Below are 22,864 nucleotides of genomic sequence, written 5' to 3' on the forward strand. Positions count from 1 at the left end.
ACCACCAACCCAGAGCTGGGGCCGATGCAGAACGGAGAAGAGATGAGCCCGCTAGCGCAGGACAGCAACAAGGCTGGAGGGCCGGCTTCAGAGGAAGAGGAGAAGAGTCAGGCACATGGGGGTGTGGAGCCCTCCGCTCCGCCGCTGCCCCCCTCAGACCCACCTCCGTCTGGGCCGCCTGAGTACCCAAGGCCCAGGCTCGTCTTCCACACCCAGTTGGCACATGGCAGCCCTACAGGCCGCATCCATGGCTTCACCAATGTCAAGGAGTTGTATGCCAAGATCGCTGAGGTGTTTCATATCTCTCCCTCGGAGGTACGGTAGGCTAGGCTGTTCTTTGTTCATTTCTGCTGACTGGTTAGGCCATTACAGTACAAGATCTGATCATTTGGATGTTCTGCTTTTAGGTCATGCTGACAGTTTGAATTATTATGTAATGTATAAATAGTCTCCTTGTTGGGTTAAGGTTGATTGACTATTTTTGTCTCAAATTAGACCTGTTTCCATGATGTACTACACAATCATTTGCTCAGGATTATGTTCATAGTTTGAAGGACTTTGATCATTTTGACTTTTGATTAACTGTCACAGATGAAATACAAATTGTCAGTTTTAAAATAATTGATTAAACATTTCCAGAACATTCCAGAGCCGAATTCTGAGTGACAGGTGCAAAGATTGTAAAAAAGTAGTAGTTACTGAGTTGTCTTTATGGTAACTAATGAATGCTTTTAACGTGGAACATCTCCAACGTGAGGATGACCTTCTAGTAATGTCGTAAAACCAGCTGGAAGGACATACAAAATGTCCTCGAGCGAAATCTACTGATCTGGTCTAATGAACAACCTTTTAGTGGGTCACGGCCATCCACACTGCAACCTGTTGCTGTCTCAATGCCATGACAGATGACAGAAAGATATGGATGATCGAAGGTAGGTCAAGATAATTATATAATGTAGTTTCAAGAACACATTTGATACTATAATACTGTAAAACAGAAGGTTCCTTTTTTTTACTGTGATAGCGAAGATTTATTAGTGGGAGTACACTGAAATGTTCATAAATGTCTTCATTTGTGCCCTTGTATTTTGCTCAGTGCTCTTGAATGTCAAACACATTCCAGCCAAAAGGACAAATCAAAGTAGTGAACAACACAATCATATTCTGATCATATTCTGATTCGAATCATATTCTGATCATATTCCAATCATATACTGATAATATTCTAATCATATTCTGATTCTATTCTAATCATATTCTGATTCTATTCTAATCATATTCTGATTCTATTCTAATCATATTCTGATTCTATTCTAATCATATTCTGATTATATTCTGATCATTTTCGGATCATATTCGGATCATTTACTGATGATATTTCTAATCATATTCTATTCATATTCTTATTATATTTCTGATCATATTCTTATTATATTTCTGATCATATTCCAATCATATTCTAGGCGTTTGGACAGGAAAACTATGTGCTCATAGGCATAAAAAAGTAAAGTGAGCAAGCTGGCAGCATTTCACATAACAACCTGCAATAAAGCTTTCCACACAGGATTATTTATGCCTGTCCTTGAACTAGTGTCAATGACACCCAGCAAGGCTGAGACAAGAGTTTATACCACAGGACAGGTCATAATTGGGGAGGACAAGCTCGTGGTAATGGCTGGAGCGGAATCAGTGGAACGGTATCAAATACCTCAATCACATGGTTTGATGGCCATTCCATTAGCTCCATTCCAGCCATTATTATGACCCGTCCTCCCCTCAGCAGCCTCCACTGGTATAGGTAACACGTTACCTACAGGTAACAAATGCAGAATTGAGAGGGAGTAAAAAAAAGCAGGAGTGGCAAATCCAGAAGGATCCAGGAAGTGAGTGCATGCTTATATTTCTGTCCCCAAAACAACCATTAAATAACAAGATTAGGTGAATCCAATGTGTTAGTGCTGGGCTGGAGAAAAGCCTGCATACACTGTGGCTCTACAGGACCAGGATTGTCCTGTCCAGATAAGATCACAAAATGGCCACGTGAAGGGCAGTCTCTTTGGTGAATCTATGTTGGAACACTGCCCTCTGCTGTTGGGATTGAGTAGTATGACATGGGAGTCAGGAGAGGTTTGTGAGTCCTGTTATAGGTTGAATGTAGTGTAAGGCACAATGTTACGGAAAAGTTTCAATACTACCAGAAGGGGATGAATGGGCCCCTCAGAGCAGGTTTCTTCCTTCTAGAAAGTTTTTGTGCCAAAGTTCCTCTGCTTCTGCTTTTGCTTGCTATTTGGGGTCGAGGCCAGGTCACTGTAAAAAACAACTTAGTGACAACCGCTGATGTAAAAAGGGGTTTATAAATACATGTGATTGTTTGACCAGAAAACTAAAATCTGTGTTCTTATTGGGCAAGTTCAGTTAATAACATTTCACTCTGTTTAAAACCTTTTCTCCCTACTGAACACGACCCTGTCATCTCCTTTGATCTTGACGAGCCTTCTTAAATTCCATACAGATCTTTAGATGTTATTACATTTTGCGGAGCTACAGTACTCTCCATTTAGAGGAATGTAGGCATATTTACTGAATTAAGATAAAAGCCACACCCATTATTTCACACCTGTTCAGGTTGTTCCATATTGCTGTGACTTAACAAATTAAGATTAACGTTTTAATGGTTCTTCTTTTGAATGGGGTTTTGGCCTTTCTAGGGAGTTTTTCTGAGTCACCGTGCTTCTACACCTGCATTGCTTGCTGTTTGGGGTTTTAGGCTGGGTTTCTGTACAGCACTTTGAGATATCAGCTCATGTAAGAAGGGCTATATAAATACATTTGATTTGATTTGATGGGATGACAATCATTCATGTTCCAAACTACCCTCATGTATTTCCTGCTGACCATTGCTCCTCTTTCTTCTCTGTGGGCTAGATCCTTTTCTGCACTCTGAACTCCCACAAGGTGGATATGCAGAAGCTGTTAGGTGGTCAGATCGGCCTGGAGGACTTCATCTTCGCCCACGTCAGGGGCGAGACCAAAGAGGTGGAGGTCACCAAGACGGAGGACGCCCTCGGGCTGACCATCACTGACAACGGAGCAGGGTACGCTTTCATTAAGGTAATAGCCAGACGTAAAGTAAGTAAGTCAACCTTATCCGAGTCAGAACGTTCCATAGACGTAAAAGCCAGAGGTTAAAGGTCAGAGTAAAAGGCCAAGTTTTAAGTGAAGAGAGAGGTCACGTTCCCCTGCTCAGACTTTGCATGTATCAACCAATGGTTGCGTACCATGTCATCGTCTGTGCAGTCTGGCACCAGATTGCTATAACATGATGTGGTTAGCTGATATTTACCTATCCAGGTAGTTCTGACATGAGTCAGCAATGCCTGGGCAGAGAAACGCGCCCTGAAACATACTGTGAAACCGGATGAAAACATTTAAGGAGTGTGCCATATTTTAGGAGAAGGAAATACAATTGGATGTGGCTGCGCTTCCATGACACTCTGTTACCTTTCCCTATTACTATGTTACTATGGTAACATTTGTCACAAAGCAAACTCAAGGCTGATTTTGAGGTGAACTGCAGCCTACATGATAAAGGCCTATCTGTCCTACACAGTGTGTTTTTTGAAAAAAAAAAACAATGCATTTTAACCACAAAATAACAGTCAAATATTTTTGCCTCCCACCTGACTGAAGCTTCGCTGTAGAATTTTCCAGACTTATGCCCAAGCAATAAAGCCAGAGCAGGTGTGGTATATGGGCAATATACCACAGCTATGGGTTGGTCTTATGCATGACGCAACGCAGAGTGCCTGTATTCAGTCCTTAGCCGTGGTATATTGGCCATATACCACAAACTCCCCGAGGTGCCTTATTGAGTAATTAGAAGAGTAAAAATAAATATTTTGTCATACCCGTGGTATACGGTCTGATTTAACACGGCTTTCAGCCAATCAGCATTCAGGGTTCGAACCACTCAGGTTATAATGACGAAAATGTAGTAGTGTTTCCTAGATACTTAGCAAGATGTCAACAATTAATAGGATTAGGTAGATGGACTACATCCTACCCAAACCCGGTCTGTTTCTTCTACAGAGGATAAAGGAAGAGAGCACCATTGACCAGCTCAAGACTGTATGCGTGGGCGATCACATTGAGGCCATCAATGACCAGAGCATTGTCGGTTGTCGGCACTATGAAGTAGCTAAGATGCTAAAGGAGCAACCAAGGGGAACACCCTTCACACTACGCTTGGTGGGGCCCAAGAAAGCCTTTGGTGAGCAACCAAATTAATTAATTCATAGGATATTGTTGAGTTAACAATTTCATCCGAGGCAATACTCATTCATTGACTATTTGAAGGATCTTTTATGATTTGGATTTTTTTTGGGGGGGGGGGGGGGGGTAGATCAGTTTTAATATTGCGGATAGATTGTAGCTACCATCAATGTGCTTGTCTGCATCATTTCCAATACCCCATATATTTTTGGGGTAAATATATACTAGTCAAAAGTTGACACACCTACTCATTCAATGGTTTATTTTTTGCTGTTTTCTACATTGTAGAATAATAGAGACGACATCAAAACTATGAAATAACACATGGGATCATGTAGTAACCAAAAAATTGTTAAACACATCATAATACATTTTATATTTGAGATTCTTCAAAGTAGCCACCTTGTTGACAGCTTTGCACACTCTTGGCATTCTCTCAACCAGCTTCACCTGGAATGCTTTTCAAACCGTCTTAAAGGAGTTCCTACACATGCTGAGCACTTGTTGGCTGCTTTTCCTTCACTCTGTGGTCCAACTCATCCCAAACCATCTCAATTGGGTTGAGGTTGGGTGATTGTGGAGGCCAGGTCATCTGATGTAGCACTCCATCACTGTCCTTTTTGGTCAAATAGCCCTTACACAGCCTGGAGGTGTATAGGGTCATTGTGCTGTTGAAAAACAAATGATAGTTCCACTAAGCTCAAACCAGATGGGAGGATGGGATGGCTTATCGCTGCAGAATGCTGTGGTAGCCATGCTGGTTAAGTGTGCCTTGAATTCTAAATAAATCACTGACAGTGTCACCAGCAAAGCACCCCCACACCTCCTCCTCCATGCTTCATGATGGGAACCACACATGCAGAGATCATCCGTTCACCTACTCTGCGCCTCAAAGACACAGCGGTTGGAACCAAAAATCAGACCAAAGGACAGATTTCCACCGGTCTAATGCCCATTGCTCATGTTTCATGGTCCAAGCAAGTCTCTTCTTCTTTTTGGTGTCCTTTAGTAGTGGTTTCTTTGCAGGAATTCGACCATGAATGCCTGAATCACACAGTCTTCTCTGAACAGTTGATGTGTCTGTTGAACTCTAATTAGCTGGTTGATAATATGCTAAATGGCATATTATTACTAGTAGTTCCGGTTTCATTTAGTTTTTAATGAACAGCTGCAGTACAGTTTATGTATTTTCTGAATATGGAGTGATAAGTACTGCAAAGACATCTTGACTCCACAGCATGAAGATAAAATGTTGTCTGACTCTGGAGCTGTAACCTCTAATTCAGGGCTCTCCAACCCTGTTCCTGGAGCGCTACCATCCTGTAGGGTTTCTCTCCAACCCTGTTCCTGGAGAGCTACCATCCTGTAGGGTTTCTCTCCAACCCTGTTCCTGGAGAGCTACCATCCTGTAGGGTTTCTCTCCAACCCTGTTCCTGGAGAGCTACCATCCTGTAGGGTTTCTCTCCAACCCGGTTCCTGGAGAGCTACCATCCTGTAGGGTTTCTCTCCAACCCTGTTCCTGGAGAGCTACCATCCTGTAGGGTTTCTCTCCAACCCTGTTCCTGGAGAGCTACCATCCTGTAGGGTTTCTCTCCAACCCTGTTCCTGGAGAGCTACCATCCTGTAGGGTTTCTCTCCAACCCTAATCTAGCACACCTGATTCTAATAATTAGCTGGTTGATAAACTGAATAAGGTTAGTTATAACTGGGGTTAGAGCGAAAACCCACAGAAGGGTAGTTTTCCAGGAACAGGGTTGGAGAGCCCTGCCAGCACCCTCCCCTGGTCAGAAAACAGATTTACAATCCCTCTGATAATCCCTCTGACATAGACCTGCTGTCAGGAGTTTATGAACACTGAACTAAAATGTACCCCTGGGAGCTTGAAAACACATACTTCACTTTTTAACAAGATTTACTGGTAAATGAGTCAATGGGCAAATGGTTTCATACTAATTCACAGGGGAAATGCCTTGGGGTGGTCTGGAGCCAACTCTTGATTGCAGTAAATGACCATTCCTTATCAACATCTATCCAGAGAGGGAAAAAAAACCTGAAGCCATTTTATGACTTCCTGTGAACAATCAGTAACACTCAATTACTCTGTCGGAGTAAACACATCACATATCAAAGATACAAATACTTGAAACATAATTACTGTGAGGTAAACTTGAACTTGAACTTGTTGCAATGGGCAACTGTATTTATTTGTATGCCCATTGCTAAAATGCTGTGAGAAGTATGCCTAGTAATACTGTATTTAGTCCAGATATTATAATGTTGGGATACATTTAGAGTGTTAGAGAGTGTACTGTGCATTCAGAAAGTATTCAGACCCCTTGACTTAAAAAAAAAAAAAAAAAAAGACGTTACAGCCTTATTTTAAAAAATGGTACATTATATTTAACCTTTATTTAACTAGGCAAGTCAGTTAAGAACAAATTCTTATTTACAATGATGGCCTACTAAAAGGCCTCCTAAATAAACGTATAAATATAGGATGAAACACATCACAACAAGAGAGAAAACACAACACTACATAAAGAGAGACCTATGACAACATAGCAAGGCAGCAACACATGACAACAACATGGTAGCAACACAACATGGTAGCAGCACAAAACATGGTACAAACATTATTGGGCACAGATAACAGCACAAAAGGGCAAGAATGTAGAGACAAGAATACATCACGCGAAACAGCCACAACTGTCAGTAAGTGTCCATGATTGAGCCTTTGAATGAAGAGATGGAGATAAAACTGTACAGTTTGAGTGTCTTTTGCAGATCGTTCCAGTTGCTAGCTGCAGCGGACTGAAAAGAGGAGCGACCCAGGGATATGTGTGCTTTGGAGACCTTTAACAGAATGTGACTGGCAGAACTGGTGTTGTATGTGGAGGATGAGGGCTGCAGTAGATATCTCAGATAGGAGAGAGTGAGGCCTAAGAGGGTTTTATGAATAAGCATCAACCAGTGGGTCTTGCGACAGGTATACAGAGATGACCAGTTTACAGAGAAGTATAGAGTGCAGTGATGTGTCCTATAAGGAGCATTGGTGGCAAATCTGATGGCCAAATGGTAAAGAACATCTAGCCAGTCGAGGGCACCCTCACCTGCCGATCTATAAATTACATCTACATAATCTAGCATGGGTAGGATGGTCATCTGAATCAGGGTTAGTTTGGCAGCTGGGGTAAAAGAGGAGCCATTACGATAAAGGAAACCAAGTCTAGATGTAACCTTAGCCTGCAGCTTTGATATGTGCTGAGAGACGGACAGTGTACCATCTAGCCATACTCCCAAGTACTTGTATGAGGTGACTACCTCAAGCTCTAAACCCTCAGAAGTAGTAATCACACCGGTGGGGAGAGAGGCATTCTTCTTACCAAACCACATGACCTATGTTTCGTGAGGTGTTCAGAACAAGGTTAAGGGCAAAGAAAGCTTGTTGGACACTAAGAAAGATTAGTTGTAGAGCGTTTTACTCAAAATCCAGGGAAGGGCCCCCTGAGTATAAGACTGTGTCATCTACATATAAATGGATGAAAGAGCTTCCTACTGCCTGAGCTATGTTGTTGATGTAAATTGAGAAGAGTGTGGGGCCTAGGGGCAGATGGCTGAGCAGATGTTTTGACTTTATACTCTGCACTCTTTGAGCGAGGTAGTTAGCAAACCAGGCCAAAGGTCCCTCAGAGACACCAATACTCCTTAGCCGGCCCACAAGAATGGAACGGTCTACCGTATCAAAAGCTTTGTCCAAGTCAATAAAAATAGCAGCACAACATTGCTTAGAATCAAGGGCAATGATGACATCATTTAGGACCTTTAAGGTTGCAGTGACACATACATAAACTGAGCTGAAACCAGATTAGTATTATCTCTGGAATGCATAGTCATCAAGAAAGCCAGTCAGTTGACAAGTTTTTCCAACACTTTTGATAAACAGGGCAAAATAGAATTTGGCCTATAACCGTTAGGATCAGCTTGATCTCTCCCTTTAAATAAAAGACGCACCGTGGCTGCCTTCCAAGCAATGGGAACCTCCTCAGAGAGGATTAAAAAGCCCCTATCATCGCCAAGCCAATGTGAAACGCTAGCTTAGTTAGCGGTGGTGCGCGCTAAATAGTGTTTCAATCGGTGACGTCACTTGCTCTGAGACCTTGAAGTAGTAGTTCCCCTTGCTCTGCAAGGGCAGCGGCTTTTGTGGAGCGATGGGTAACGATGCCCATCGTGGGCGAGGGGACGGTCTAAAGTTATACTGTTACACCAATTTCCGGTTAAAAAGGTTGGAGTTAGGCTTGGCGTTCATAGGGGCAGCAACCTGAAAGAAGAAAGGTTCGACACCATCTGACCCAGATGTTTTTTGTTTTGGTGGTCAAGTTTCAGGAGCTCCTTTAGCACCTCAGACTCAGTGACTGCCTGCAGGGAGAAACTTTGTAGCGGGGCAGGGGACAAAGAGGGAGGAGTATCGGGGATAGTCGCATTAGAAGGGAGATGAGGAAATGTTGGCCGGGCAAGGAGGCATGGCTGAGTCAAAAAGGAATCCTCAAACTATGGTCCTAAAGGGTTTAACAAAGATAAACCAAAACATTTAATTTCTAGCTTGAACCTAAACATATCTTGATAGTGACACCCTAAAGACTCTGTCAGGTGCACTAGTCCAGTGTCACTTGCCCTGACACTAAGCCCGCCTGCCTGACCATTCAGCCTGCCCTGACCTCGAGCCTGCCTGCCACCCTGTACCTTTCGGACTCTGACCTGATTAATGAAGTTCTGCCTGTCCTCGACCTGCCTATTGTCTTTCCCTTGTATTTGAATAAATATCAGAGACTCTAACCATCTGCCTCCTGTGTCTGCATCTGGGTCTCGCCCTGTGTCGTTATAACCTAGTATCTAACAATGTCATGTTCTGACAGATTGTAAACTCTCTGCATTCCCCACTCTCCCCCAGTACCACGAGTAAGGATATTTCAAGTTTAGAACCCATCAAAACTAAGCAAACATGGATCCATGCACATCATAGGAGGCTGCCAGTTACATTTTTCCATTGTCTGTGGCAGTAAATGAGAGCTGTTAATAATTGAAGAGCCTTTGCTTACCATTATAACATCGGCTAAATGGATGGTTGACTATGATGGATTATGTTTCATGCTTTATTACACTGCTGAGTGCACTCAGAACACCTCAGAGGACATGTTCTCTTAATCTGGTCATTTGTTGATTGATATGGAAAACCGTGATGTGCGGTGAGGTCGGTAGGCCAGAGGTAAACCGTGACTGGAAAATATATAGAAATTCTTGTCAAAGATATGGATATTCTTGTCAAATATATGGATAAACTCTCTTAGACTGATATAGCCCGTTAGCTAACTTGTGAACAGTATGCTACCTGGATAATTAAGTGTGGAATAGACTTTAAAGCTAACAATTTGTGGTCAGCTGACATGACTTATCAAAAAGTCAGTCCGTGTCCACCTTTGCCGTAGTCTCTCTCACTCCACCATGTTGTATACAGATCTGGACAAAAACAATTGTCTGCCTTGTTGTGCTGATCATAGTCACAACAGACATCCTGTGTGGTGCCTTATTTTGCTGACCGGAATCATAACAGACAGGATGTGTGCGCCTTGTTTTGATGACCAGAGTCATAACAGACAGGAAGGAGCAAAGCAGGAAACTCTGATTCATTTCATATTACCCACAGCATTTCTCATAGAATCAGAGCAATCATTCACCGCCATCAACACATGGACATCCTCACAGGTTACGCTGATCAGGGCGTTTGTGGGATATTTTTGTGCTCATGAGAATTGTTGCATGTACAGTTGAAGTCGGAAGTTTACATTCACTCCGGTTGGAGTGATTAAAACTAGTTTTTCAACCACTCCACAAATGTCTTGTTAACAAACTATAGTTTTGGCTAATTGGTTAGGACATCCACTTTGTGAATGACACAAGTAATTTTTCCAACAATTGTTTACAGACAGATTATTTCACTTATAATTCACTGCATCACAATTCCAGAGGGTCAGAAGGTCACATACACTAAGTTGACTGTGCCTTTAAACAGCTTGGAAAATTCCAGAAAATTATGTCACGGCATTAGAAGCTTCTGATAGGCTAATTGACTTCATCTGAGTCAATTGGAGGTGTATTTCAAGGCTTGCCTTCAAGCTCATTGCCTCTTTGCTTGACATCACGGGAAAATCAAAAGAAATCAGCCTAGACCTCAGAAAAAAAATGTAGACCTCCACAAGTCTGGTTCATCCTTGGGAGCAATTTCCAAACGCCTGAAGGTACCACATTCATCTGTACAAACAATAGTATGCAAGTATAAACACCATGGGACCATGCAGCCGTCATACCGCTCAGGAAGGAGACGTGTTCTGTCTCCTAGAGATGAACGCACTTTGGTGCGAAAAGTGCGAAACGATCCCAGAACAACAGCAAAGGACCTTGTGAAGATGCTGGAGGAAACAGGTACAAAGTATCTATATCCACAGTAAAATGAGTACTATATCAACATAACCTGAAAGGCCGCTCAACAAGGAGGAAGTCACTGCTCCAAAACTGCCCCAAAGAAAGCATGGGGACAAAGATTGTACTTTTTGGAGAAATGTCCTCTGGTCTGATGAAACAAAAATAGAACTGTTTGGCCATAATGACCATTGTTATGTTTGGACGGAAAAGGGGGACGCTTGCAAGCCGAAGAACACCATCCCAACAGTGAAGCATGGGGTGGCAGCATCATGTTGTGGGGGTGCTATGCTGCAGGAGGGACTGGTGCACTTCACAAAATAGATGGCACCATGAGGAAGGGAAATTATGTGAATATATTGAAGCAACATCTCAAGACATCAGTCAGGAAGATAAAGCTTGGTCGTAAATGGGTCTTCCAAATGGACAATGACCCCAAGCATACTTCCAAAGTTGTGGCAAAATGGCTTAAGGAAAACCAAGTCAAGGTATTGGAGTGGCAATCACAAAGCCCTGAGCTCAATCCTATGGAAAATTTGAGGGCATAGCTGAAAGAGCATGTGCAAGCAAGGAGGCCTACGAACCTGACTGAGTTACACCAGCTCTGTCAGGAGGAAAGGGCCAAAATTGCCCAACTTATTGTGGGAAGCTTGCGGAAGGCTATCAGAAAGGTTTGACCCAAGTTAAACAATTTCAAGTCAATGCAACCAAATACTAATTGAGTGTATGTAAACTTCTGACCCACTGGGAATGTGATGAAAGAAATCAAAGCTTAAATAAATCATTCACATTCTTAAAATAATGTGGTGATCCTAACTGACCTAAGACAGGGAATTTTTTACTAGGATTAAATGTCAGGAATTGTGAAAAACTGAGTTTACTTCGACTAAAACTGTGTGTGTGTGTGTGTGTGTGTGTGTGTGTGTGTGTGTGTGTGTGTGTTTGTGCCAGATATGATCGGCATGAGGACCAGGGCACCCAAGTCGAGCGAGGGTAAGATGGTGAATGGGAAAGAGACCCTGCGTCTGCGCTCCAAGGGCTCAGCTACAGTCCAGGAAGTGGTGAGTTTCAATTCACACGTTCCTCTGGCCAATGACCTTCTCTGTGACCGACGGGCCACCCCAGAGCAGCTTACACACGTACGCATGCAGACGTTCATGCAGACATTCACGAACACACACGCACACAATATCAACTCCAACCACGCACGCACGCACGCACTCACACACACACACACACACACACACACACACACACACACACACACACACACACACACACACACACACACACACACACACACACACACACACACACACACACACACATACACACACACACACACACACACACACACACACACAGTCAACTCCCACACCCTGGTGGTGATCTCACTATGTCGATGACCACCCGTGCTTCACATGAATTCTGATCACAACAGTTTGGGCACACACACACACACGTCTTTTAAAAAAAAGAAGTTATTTATTTATTTAACTAGGCAAGTCAGTTAAGAACAAATTCTTATTTACAATGACAGCCTACACCGGCCAAACCCAGGCGACGCTGGGCCAATTGTACACTGTCCTATGGGACTCCTAATCACAGCCGTTTCTCATCCCCTTCCATAGACTTACACAGTAGTTATGACAACTTCCAGAGGACGTCCTCCAACCTATCAAAGCTCTTGCAGCATGAACTGACATGTTGTCCACCCGGTCAAAGGATCAGAGAATGAATCTAGTACTGAAAGCACAAGCTACAGCTAGTTAGCACTGCAGTGCATAAAATGTGGTGAGTAGTTGACTCAAAGAGAAAGACAATAGTTTAACAGTGTTGAACAAATTAATTTATTCCAAATTTAAGGTGAAGCAAGAGAGAGATTTCATTTGTTGCCACCGGGGCCCACCAGTGTAACTGCTAAACTGCTTGCTGCTGACTGTCTACTGTACTGCACAATTGTAATGGGTTTACTAACACATTAGTTCTAGTAGCTAAGTTAACTATGACTATGACAGCTAATGTGTTGTGCACTGAAGTCCACAAGTGAAGGGAGAAGGAGAGAACGTATATAGATCTATATATATCTGCCCCCTTCCTGATTTCTTATTTTTTTGCACATTTGTCACACTTAAATGTTTCAGATCATCAAACAATTTTTAATATTACACAAAGATAACCGAAGTAAACACAAAATTCAGTTTTTAAGTGATAATTTTATTTATTACGGGAAAAAAGCTATCCGAACTTTCATGGCCCTATGTGACCAAGTAATTGCCCCCCCCCCTGTTAAATCATGAATTTACTGTGGTTAATCACATTTGGAAAGCTGAGTTCAATTTCACTAGCCACACCCAGGCCTGATTACTGCCAGACCTGTTGAATCAAGAAATCACTTAAATAGAACCCGTCTGACAAAGTGAAGTAGGCCAAAAGATCTCAAAAAGCAAGATATCATGCCGCGATCCAAAGAAATTCAGGAACAGATGAGAAACAAAGTAATTGACATCTATCAGTCTGGAAAGGGTTACAAAGCCATTTCTAAAGCTTTGGGACTCCAGCGAACCACATGAGAGCCATTATCCACAAATGGAGAAAATTTGGAACCCTGATGAACCTTCCCAGGAGTGGCCGGCCTACCAAACTTACCCCAAGAGCGCAGTGACGACTCATCCAGGAGGTCACAAAAGAACCCACAACAACATCTAAAGAACTGCAGGCCTCACGTGCCTCAGTTATGGTCAGTGTTCATGACTCAACCATAAGAAAGAGACTGGGGAAAAATGGAATCCATGGCAGAGTTCCAAGGCAAAAACCCCTGCTGACCAAAAATAACATAAAGGCTCATCTCAGTTTTGGCAACAAAAAAAAACATCTTGATGATCCCCCAAGACTTTTGGGAAAATATTCTGTGGACTGACGAGACAAAAGTTGATATTTTTGGAAGGTGTGCGTCCCGTTACATCTGGCGTAAAAATAACACAGCATTTCAGAAAAAGAACATCATACCAACAGTCAAACATGGTGGTGGTAGTGTGATGATCTGGGGCTGCGTTGCTGCTTCAGGACCTGGACAACTTGCTGTGATTGATGGAACCAGGAATTCTGCTCTCTACCAAAAAATCCTGAAGTTTGTGACCTCAAGCTGAAGCGTACTTGGGTTCTGCAGCAGGACAATGATCCAAAACACACCAGCAAGTCCACCTCTGAATGGCTTAAAAAAACTAAATGAGGGTTTTGGAGTGGCCTGGTCAAAGTCCGGAATTCGATTGAGATGCTGTGGCATGACCTTAAAAAGGCGGTTCATGCTCCAAAATGTGGCTGAATTAAAACAATTCTGCAAAGAAGTGTGGGACAAAATTCCTCCACAACGATGTGAAAGACTCATTGGCAGTTATCGCAAACGCTTTATTGCAGTTGTTGTTGCTGAGGGTGGCACAACCAGTTATTAGGTTTAGGGGGCAATTACTTTTTCACATAGGGCCATGAAGGTTCGGATAGCTTTTTTCCCTTAATAAATAAAATGATCACTTAACTGCATTTTGTGTTTACTTGGGTTATCTTTGTGTAATATTAAAATGTGTTTGATGACCCACACACACACACACACACACACACACACACACACACACACACACACACACACACACACACACACACACACACACACACACACACACACACACACACACACACACACATACACACACACATACACACACACACACACACACACACACACACACACACACAGTCAACTCCCACACCCTGGTGGTGATCTCACTATGTCGATGACCACCCGTGCTTCACATGAATTCTGATCACAACAGTTTGGGCACACACACACACACGTCTTTTAAAAAAAAGAAGTTATTTATTTATTTAACTAGGCAAGTCAGTTAAGAACAAATTCTTATTTACAATGACAGCCTACACCGGCCAAACCCAGGCGACGCTGGGCCAATTGTACACTGTCCTATGGGACTCCTAATCACAGCCGTTTCTCATCCCCTTCCATAGACTTACACAGTAGTTATGACAACTTCCAGAGGACGTCCTCCAACCTATCAAAGCTCTTGCAGCATGAACTGACATGTTGTCCACCCGGTCAAAGGATCAGAGAATGAATCTAGTACTGAAAGCACAAGCTACAGCTAGTTAGCACTGCAGTGCATAAAATGTGGTGAGTAGTTGACTCAAAGAGAAAGACAATAGTTTAACAGTGTTGAACAAATTAATTTATTCCAAATTTAAGGTGAAGCAAGAGAGAGATTTCATTTGTTGCCACCGGGGCCCACCAGTGTAACTGCTAAACTGCTTGCTGCTGACTGTCTACTGTACTGCACAATTGTAATGGGTTTACTAACACATTAGTTCTAGTAGCTAAGTTAACTATGACTATGACAGCTAATGTGTTGTGCACTGAAGTCCACAAGTGAAGGGAGAAGGAGAGAACGTATATAGATCTATATATATCTGCCCCCTTCCTGATTTCTTATTTTTTTGCACATTTGTCACACTTAAATGTTTCAGATCATCAAACAATTTTTAATATTACACAAAGATAACCGAAGTAAACACAAAATTCAGTTTTTAAGTGATAATTTTATTTATTACGGGAAAAAAGCTATCCGAACTTTCATGGCCCTATGTGACCAAGTAATTGCCCCCCCCCCTGTTAAATCATGAATTTACTGTGGTTAATCACATTTGGAAAGCTGAGTTCAATTTCACTAGCCACACCCAGGCCTGATTACTGCCAGACCTGTTGAATCAAGAAATCACTTAAATAGAACCCGTCTGACAAAGTGAAGTAGGCCAAAAGATCTCAAAAAGCAAGATATCATGCCGCGATCCAAAGAAATTCAGGAACAGATGAGAAACAAAGTAATTGACATCTATCAGTCTGGAAAGGGTTACAAAGCCATTTCTAAAGCTTTGGGACTCCAGCGAACCACATGAGAGCCATTATCCACAAATGGAGAAAATTTGGAACCCTGATGAACCTTCCCAGGAGTGGCCGGCCTACCAAACTTACCCCAAGAGCGCAGTGACGACTCATCCAGGAGGTCACAAAATAACCCACAACAACATCTAAAGAACTGCAGGCCTCACTTGCCTCAGTTATGGTCAGTGTTCATGACTCAACCATAAGAAAGAGACTGGGGAAAAATGGAATCCATGGCAGAGTTCCAAGGCAAAAACCCCTGCTGACCAAAAATAACATAAAGGGTCATCTCAGTTTTGGCAACAAAAAAAAACATCTTGATGATCCCCCAAGACTTTTGGGAAAATATTCTGTGGACTGACGAGACAAAAGTTGATATTTTTGGAAGGTGTGCGTCCCGTTACATCTGGCGTAAAAATAACACAGCATTTCAGAAAAAGAACATCATACCAACAGTCAAACATGGTGGTGGTAGTGTGATGATCTGGGGCTGCGTTGCTGCTTCAGGACCTGGACAACTTGCTGTGATTGATGGAACCAGGAATTCTGCTCTCTACCAAAAAATCCTGAAGTTTGTGACCTCAAGCTGAAACGTACTTGGGTTCTGCAGCAGGACAATGATCCAAAACACACCAGCAAGTCCACCTCTGAATGGCTTAAAACTAAATGAGGGTTTTGGAGTGGCCTGGTCAAAGTCCGGAATTCGATTGAGATGCTGTGGCATGACCTTAAAAAGGCGGTTCATGCTCCAAAATGTGGCTGAATTAAAACAATTCTGCAAAGAAGTGTGGGACAAAATTCCTCCACAACGATGTGAAAGACTCATTGGCAGTTATCGCAAACGCTTTATTGCAGTTGTTGTTGCTGAGGGTGGCACAACCAGTTATTAGGTTTAGGGGGCAATTACTTTTTCACATAGGGCCATGAAGGTTCGGATAGCTTTTTTCCCTTAATAAATAAAATGATCACTTAACTGCATTTTGTGTTTACTTGGGTTATCTTTGTGTAATATTAAAATGTGTTTGATGACCTGAAACATTTAAGTGTGACAAATGTGAAAAATAAATAAATAAATCAGGAAGGGGGCAAAGACTTTTTCACAGCACTGGATATACAACGAGCTGTTTGTATGTGTCTGGTATGAAAGTGAACTGTTTTTGCGTGTGATCATTCATTGTGCCGATTCTGTAAAAAATTGTTTCTTAAACGGAAGCAAAATTAACAAACCGGGGATAAACATACCTGAATTTGTCCAATAGAAACTTGTTTGCATCTGTTGGACTAATGATTGCAACCTTGATTAGCTAGATGCAAGCAAGCATGTGCAACGCTGTATTGAATGTGTCACTGTCTGTCACCTTGATCACTCAAAATTATCTCGAACTGTGTGCACCTACGTTGTAAACTTTCATTCATAGGCTAGGTTGTAGCATCATTATGGGTTACAGGGAACATTTGAGTATCATGTGGTAGCCTAAACCTATCAATGTTACATTGAACTGGGTGAATGGAATATGAATGAGAGTCGTCCAATATGCTGTAATAGAAAAAAGTCCATGTTCAAATAAACAAAAAATATTTAAAAAATCCTCCCTCATCTTAAACGGCACCAACCGCCACTGTTCTGTAGTACACTTATGACAGTACATACATACCGAACACGTATTTACTGGTGGGCGACATACCTTTGACTTTTTTACAGGCAGATGCCTGCATGCGATTGTAGTGACTGTCTAGTGTCAGTATGCCAGTAATAATCTTGTAACTGTAGCATGATGTACTGCAGTACCCTTAAAATGCAGTTACCTAAACACACTTGCCTTCTCCCCACCAGCCGAATGAGTTTGAGGAGAGAGCCACCAAGAAAGTGGATGATCTACTGGAGAGCTACATGGGTATTCGAGACCTCGACTTAGGTAAGATGGCTGCTCATCTGAGACCTCCAGTTAGGTAAGATGGCTACTCATCTGAGACCTCCTGTTAGGTAAGATGGCTGCTCATCTGAGACCTCCAGTTAGGTAAGATGGCTACTCATCTGAGACCTCCAGTTAGGTAAGATGGCTACTCATCTGAGACCTCCAGTTAGGTAAGATGGCTGCTCATCTGAGACCTCCAGTTAGGTAAGATGGCTACTCATCTGAGACCTCCAGTTAGGTAAGATGGCTACTCATCTGAGACCTCCAGTTAGGTAAGATGGCTACTCATCTGAGACCTCCAGTTAGGTACGATGGCTGCTCATCTGAGACCTCCAGTTAGGTAAGATGGCTACTCATCTGAGACCTCCAGTTAGGTGAGATGGCTGCTCATCTGAGACCTCCAGTTAGGTGAGATGGCTTCTCATCTGAGAACTCCAGTTAGGTAAGATGGCTACTCATCTGAGACCTCCAGTTAGGTAAGATGGCTACTCATCTGAGACCTCCAGTTAGGTGAGATGGCTACTCATCTGAGACCTCCAGTTAGGTGAGATGGCTACTCATCTGAGACCTCCAGTTAGGTGAGATGGCTACTCATCTGAGACCTCCAGTTAGGTAAGATGGCTACTCATCTGAGACCTCCAGTTAGGTAAGATGACTGCTCATCTGAGACCTCCAGTTAGGTAAGATGGCTACTCATCTGAGACCTCTAGTTAGATAAGATGGCTGCTCATCTGAGACCTCCAGTTAGGTAAGATGGCTACTCATCTGAGACCTCCAGTTAGGTAAGATGGCTGCTCATCTGTGACCTCCAGTTAGGTAAGATGGCTACTCATCTGAGACCTCCAGTTAGGTAAGATGGCTACTCATCTGAGACCTCCAGTTAGGTAAGATGGCTACTCATCTGAGACCTCCAGTTAGGTAAGATGGCTGCTCATCTGAGACCTCCAGTTAGGTAAGATGGCTACTCATCTGAGACCTCCAGTTAGGTGAGATGGCTGCTCATCTGAGACCTCCAGTTAGGTGAGAAGGCTACTCACCTTTTTAAGAAAACAGAATTAGCTATAACCTTATAAGCCGTTAAACCTCTGGATTCGGGTTAGGGTTGGCCAAAATGGCCAAAGCAAAGGTCTAGGGTCAGAATTGGGTTTTCGATTCTATTTGTGAACTACACATATGTAGGATCTTAATTTGATCACTCTTTATTTTCGCTAAGAATTTTCCTGCAACGCACGACATGCAGATGGGCTTTGTGATTTACATAAATTCACTGAAAACTCACACTAGCACACGATTATATGAACAATATTGCACTTTTCATGTAGCCTACTTTAAATGTTAAAATCCTGTTTTTGATGTGACAATAGAAATAAAATTAAGATCCTACATCTGTACGATAAAGTCTACAATTGCAATGGGAAAAACTCACCACAGTTGAAAGGAGACAGTTTTAGGCACATCCAACTTTCTCCAGCATGTGTGCTGAGCCGCTATGCAACTAAAGGGACAATCTCCACTCACTATTTACTACTCCCACAAGATATTGTCATAAATACTGTAACAGCAGCAATAATAATAATACATTGAATTTATAACGCACTTTTCAATGAAAAACTATCTCAAAGTGCTTCAAAATAAATAAAAACAAGAGTAGACAGAGGACACAACTAGACAGGGACACTGAGACAAATTACACAGCTGACTCTACAACCAGACAGGGACACTGAGACAAATTACACAGCTGACTCTACAACTAGACAGGGACACTGAGACAAATTACACAGCTGACTCTACAACTAGACAGGGACACTGAGACAAATTACACAGCTGACTCTACAACCAGACAGGGACACTGAGACAAATTACACAGCTGACTCTACAACCAGACAGGGACACTGACACAAATTACACAGCTGACTCTACAACCAGACAGGGACACTGACACAAATTACACAGCTGACTCTACAACCAGACAGGGACACTGAGACAAATTACACAGCTGACTCTACAACCAGACAGGGACACTGAGACAAATTACACAGCTGACTCTACAACCAGACAGGGACACTGACACAAATTACACAGCTGACTCTACAACCAGACAGGGACACTGACACAAATTACACAGCTGACTCTACAACCAGACAGGGACACTGAGACAAATTACACAGCTGACTCTACAACTAGACAGGGACACTGAGACAAATTACACAGCTGACTCTACAACTAGACAGGGACACTGAGACAAATTACACAGCTGACTCTACAACTAGACAGGGACACTGAGACAAATTACACAGCTGACTCTACAACTAGACAGGGACACTGGCACAAAGAACACAGCTGACTCTACAACTAGACAGGGACACTGAGACATATTACACAGCTGACTCTACAAACAGACAGGGACACTGAGACAAATTACACAGCTGACTCTACAACTAGATAGGCAGGGACACTGGTACAAAGAACACAGTTGACTTGACAAACTAGACAGGGACACTGACATGAAGAACACATTTTTAAAGGAGTCTAGAGTCTGTGGTGCCTTCAGGTGGTCTGGGAGTGCGTTTCTGAGGTGGAGGGTTGGTCGAGTAGAAAGCCAGATCCCCCGCTTGGTCCTGGGGACATTGAAGAGCAGGTTATGTCAATCTTAGGTTGCAGGTTGCTGATAAAAAGGTTGCTGATAAAAAAAATCCTTCATACCAAAGACATCTGTTGGAGAGTCAGACACTATACAGAGTAACCCAACATCTTAAAGGTTGCATACCAGAGACATGAGTTAGCTGTTTTCCATGAGCGCCAAGTAAAAAATACCTATTACCTTTAGATTCTAATCTATATAGATGTTGCAGTGCTTTTTGGTGTTTTGATACTTTTCCCTTGGAGCCTTTCTTCTTCTTGGCAGTAAGATATATCAGAGGGAATTGGAGGACTCTTAAGTCTGGAAAGAGAAGAGTTCGCCTCTAATAATAAACCAGTAAACATTTGCCAGGCTTTTATGAAACACTCAGTTGAATAATTTGTCATTAAATATAAACATATTTTTTTCTATTTGACTTCCAGTACAGTTGTACGGAAGATAGTGGCTAGCGAGCGACGTAGACAGAACACTATTGGCAACAGACATAATAACATGACGTGCCGGGAAACATCAACAAATCCAAGGAAAAGCACCGTGTAAGATCAATCAACATAGTCAGGCCTATATATCGAACCTTGATTTCAGGCTTTCTCATGTTCGTTCAGAAATAGACTCATTTAAATAGATGAGTGAATAAGACTTGAAAGTGAAGCAACACAAGACTAGGCCTATTTCTAATAACTGTGTGAAACCAAAAAGAGATGGAATTACTATTTTCCATTTATGTGGGAACACTCTCTTGCAGCGACCACCATCGTGGAGGCTGGAAAAGACAAGATGAACCCAGATGATTTTGCTGAGGCTATGGATTCAGTGCTGGGGGACTTTGCCTTCCCAGATGTCTTCTTGTTTGATGTGTGGGGTGCCATTGGAGATGTGAAGGATGACAGAATGTAGAGGTGTCAGTCAGTTATTACTGTTTTCATGTCTTTCAAACATTTCTATTTTACAATTGTCATCTCAATGGCCGTATTAGATGGTTAACGCAGGCCTACTCAGCCATTCTTCTCCAAACAATTTTCTATGTAATTTCTATTACTTTGGTATGAAACAAGTTCCTCCCGAATACGTTAAGTTTAGAATGACATTTCATAAGTGGGTTACGTAATCTTTGCAGTGGGCATTGTGTTGATTGTGTTCTTGGATACTGCTCAGGGCTCACCATACTAGAGGGAAATATCCCTGTTATGTCATTAATGTATACAAAACCCAATCACTGTTGTCCATGGGCACATGCATGTGAACATACTGTATATTTATACAGACAATATAAGAAGTTATCGGCTATCCATCTCTGAAACCAGGAAGTGAGTTAAGAGCTTGTTTGTTCCAGATACAGAGAGACCAGGATAAGACCAGAGATCAAAGAGTTGACCCCTGGGCGGCACCATTAGTACGGCGTTTCATCTTCCACCAACATGGTTGAGAAACCACCATGGTGGCCATTTTGAATCAAAGAACTCCCCATACATTAGTTATGCAATAGTGAGCTGATTGATTTAGCCTTCTTAACAAAGGAGGCTGGAGTGTTAAATTGGGTATTTGGCCAAGACATCAAGGTGCGTCCTTATACAATATGTATTTGCATGGTCATTTCAAATACCCAGAGTGATGAAAGAGTTCAGTATAATGCCTCATTTTGAGAACAGCACCCCCATTACACAGTATCCTCACCAGTGTTGTCATTAATTTCATCCAAATGGATGAGTGCCCTGTACAGACTCACCCAGCAACAGGTAACTTAGAAGTCAGCAGAGTGATCTTCTTGACATCTGAGAAAGAACAGAGGTCAAGTGTACCTTTTTTTCAGAAATGACCCTTGGAAATATCTCCAAAATTGATACTGATATGCTAGAATTCCCTAAAGTTGTTCTACGACCATAACAAGCATTAAAATGTCCTCTTATAGGAACCACAACCCAGAAGTTTCCTACGGTGAAGGAACTTGAGTAAACATATTTTGAATACAAAGGCTACTCTGACTCACAACCAGGAAATTAGTTGTGCAGACCTTAGAATACAAGCATTTCGCTACATTCGCAATAACATCTGCTAACCATGTGTATGTGACCAAAAAAATGTGATTTATGATTTGATTTGAAATGGGAAAAACAACATGATTTCAAGATGAATGGTGAAGAAAGTTGGAAAAAGATGTTTGAAACTTCCTGTTTAATTGCAGAGTATTGTTTGCCTGAAAAAGGAAAGTCTTCATATTCTTTATGCGTTATCATGTTTTGTTCTCAAAGGCTTTTCATTTCAACTATTCATAATGCAGGAATTTATTCATCAAATACGACTTTTATATTATGATTCAGTGTTGTTTTAGAAACAGAATGTAAATAAGAGTTATTTGAATTGTCAAATATGTGTGAAAAGTTGAGAAATAAATATGTTTTGAATCATAAATGTATAAAAACAAATTACATGTAATCTTGACTTGACCAGAACCTCAGCATAATGTTGTGTGGTAGACTTTATGTCTGATGTGTATTGATATATCACTCTATTGAGACCTGAAAATATAAGGCATATTTCATGTGTGTTGTTACAATTAGTAATAAAAATGGTATAACTCATTCTCAAGTTAAAATGTTCTTGTGTGCTTCCTAG

General features: G+C 42.0%; 1 protein-coding gene across 1 annotated transcript; it reads left to right on the top strand.

The window, feature by feature from the left end:
- gipc3 (GIPC PDZ domain containing family, member 3) lies at nt 1-22,844 on the top strand. Its single transcript, XM_021618308.3, has 6 exons — nt 1-315; nt 2,926-3,111; nt 4,090-4,270; nt 11,698-11,807; nt 17,529-17,610; nt 20,997-22,844. The coding sequence occupies exons 1-6, from the start codon at nt 25-27 to the stop codon at nt 21,146-21,148; spliced, it is 1,002 nt and encodes a 333-aa protein (XP_021473983.3). The 5' UTR covers nt 1-24; the 3' UTR covers nt 21,149-22,844.
- Nucleotides 22,845-22,864: the final 20 nt, after the last annotated feature.

The sequence above is a fragment of the Oncorhynchus mykiss genome, chromosome 1 (assembly GCF_057628025.1).
Source record: "Oncorhynchus mykiss isolate SJ-2025 chromosome 1, ASM5762802v1, whole genome shotgun sequence".
Taxonomy (NCBI): Eukaryota; Metazoa; Chordata; class Actinopteri; order Salmoniformes; family Salmonidae; genus Oncorhynchus; species Oncorhynchus mykiss.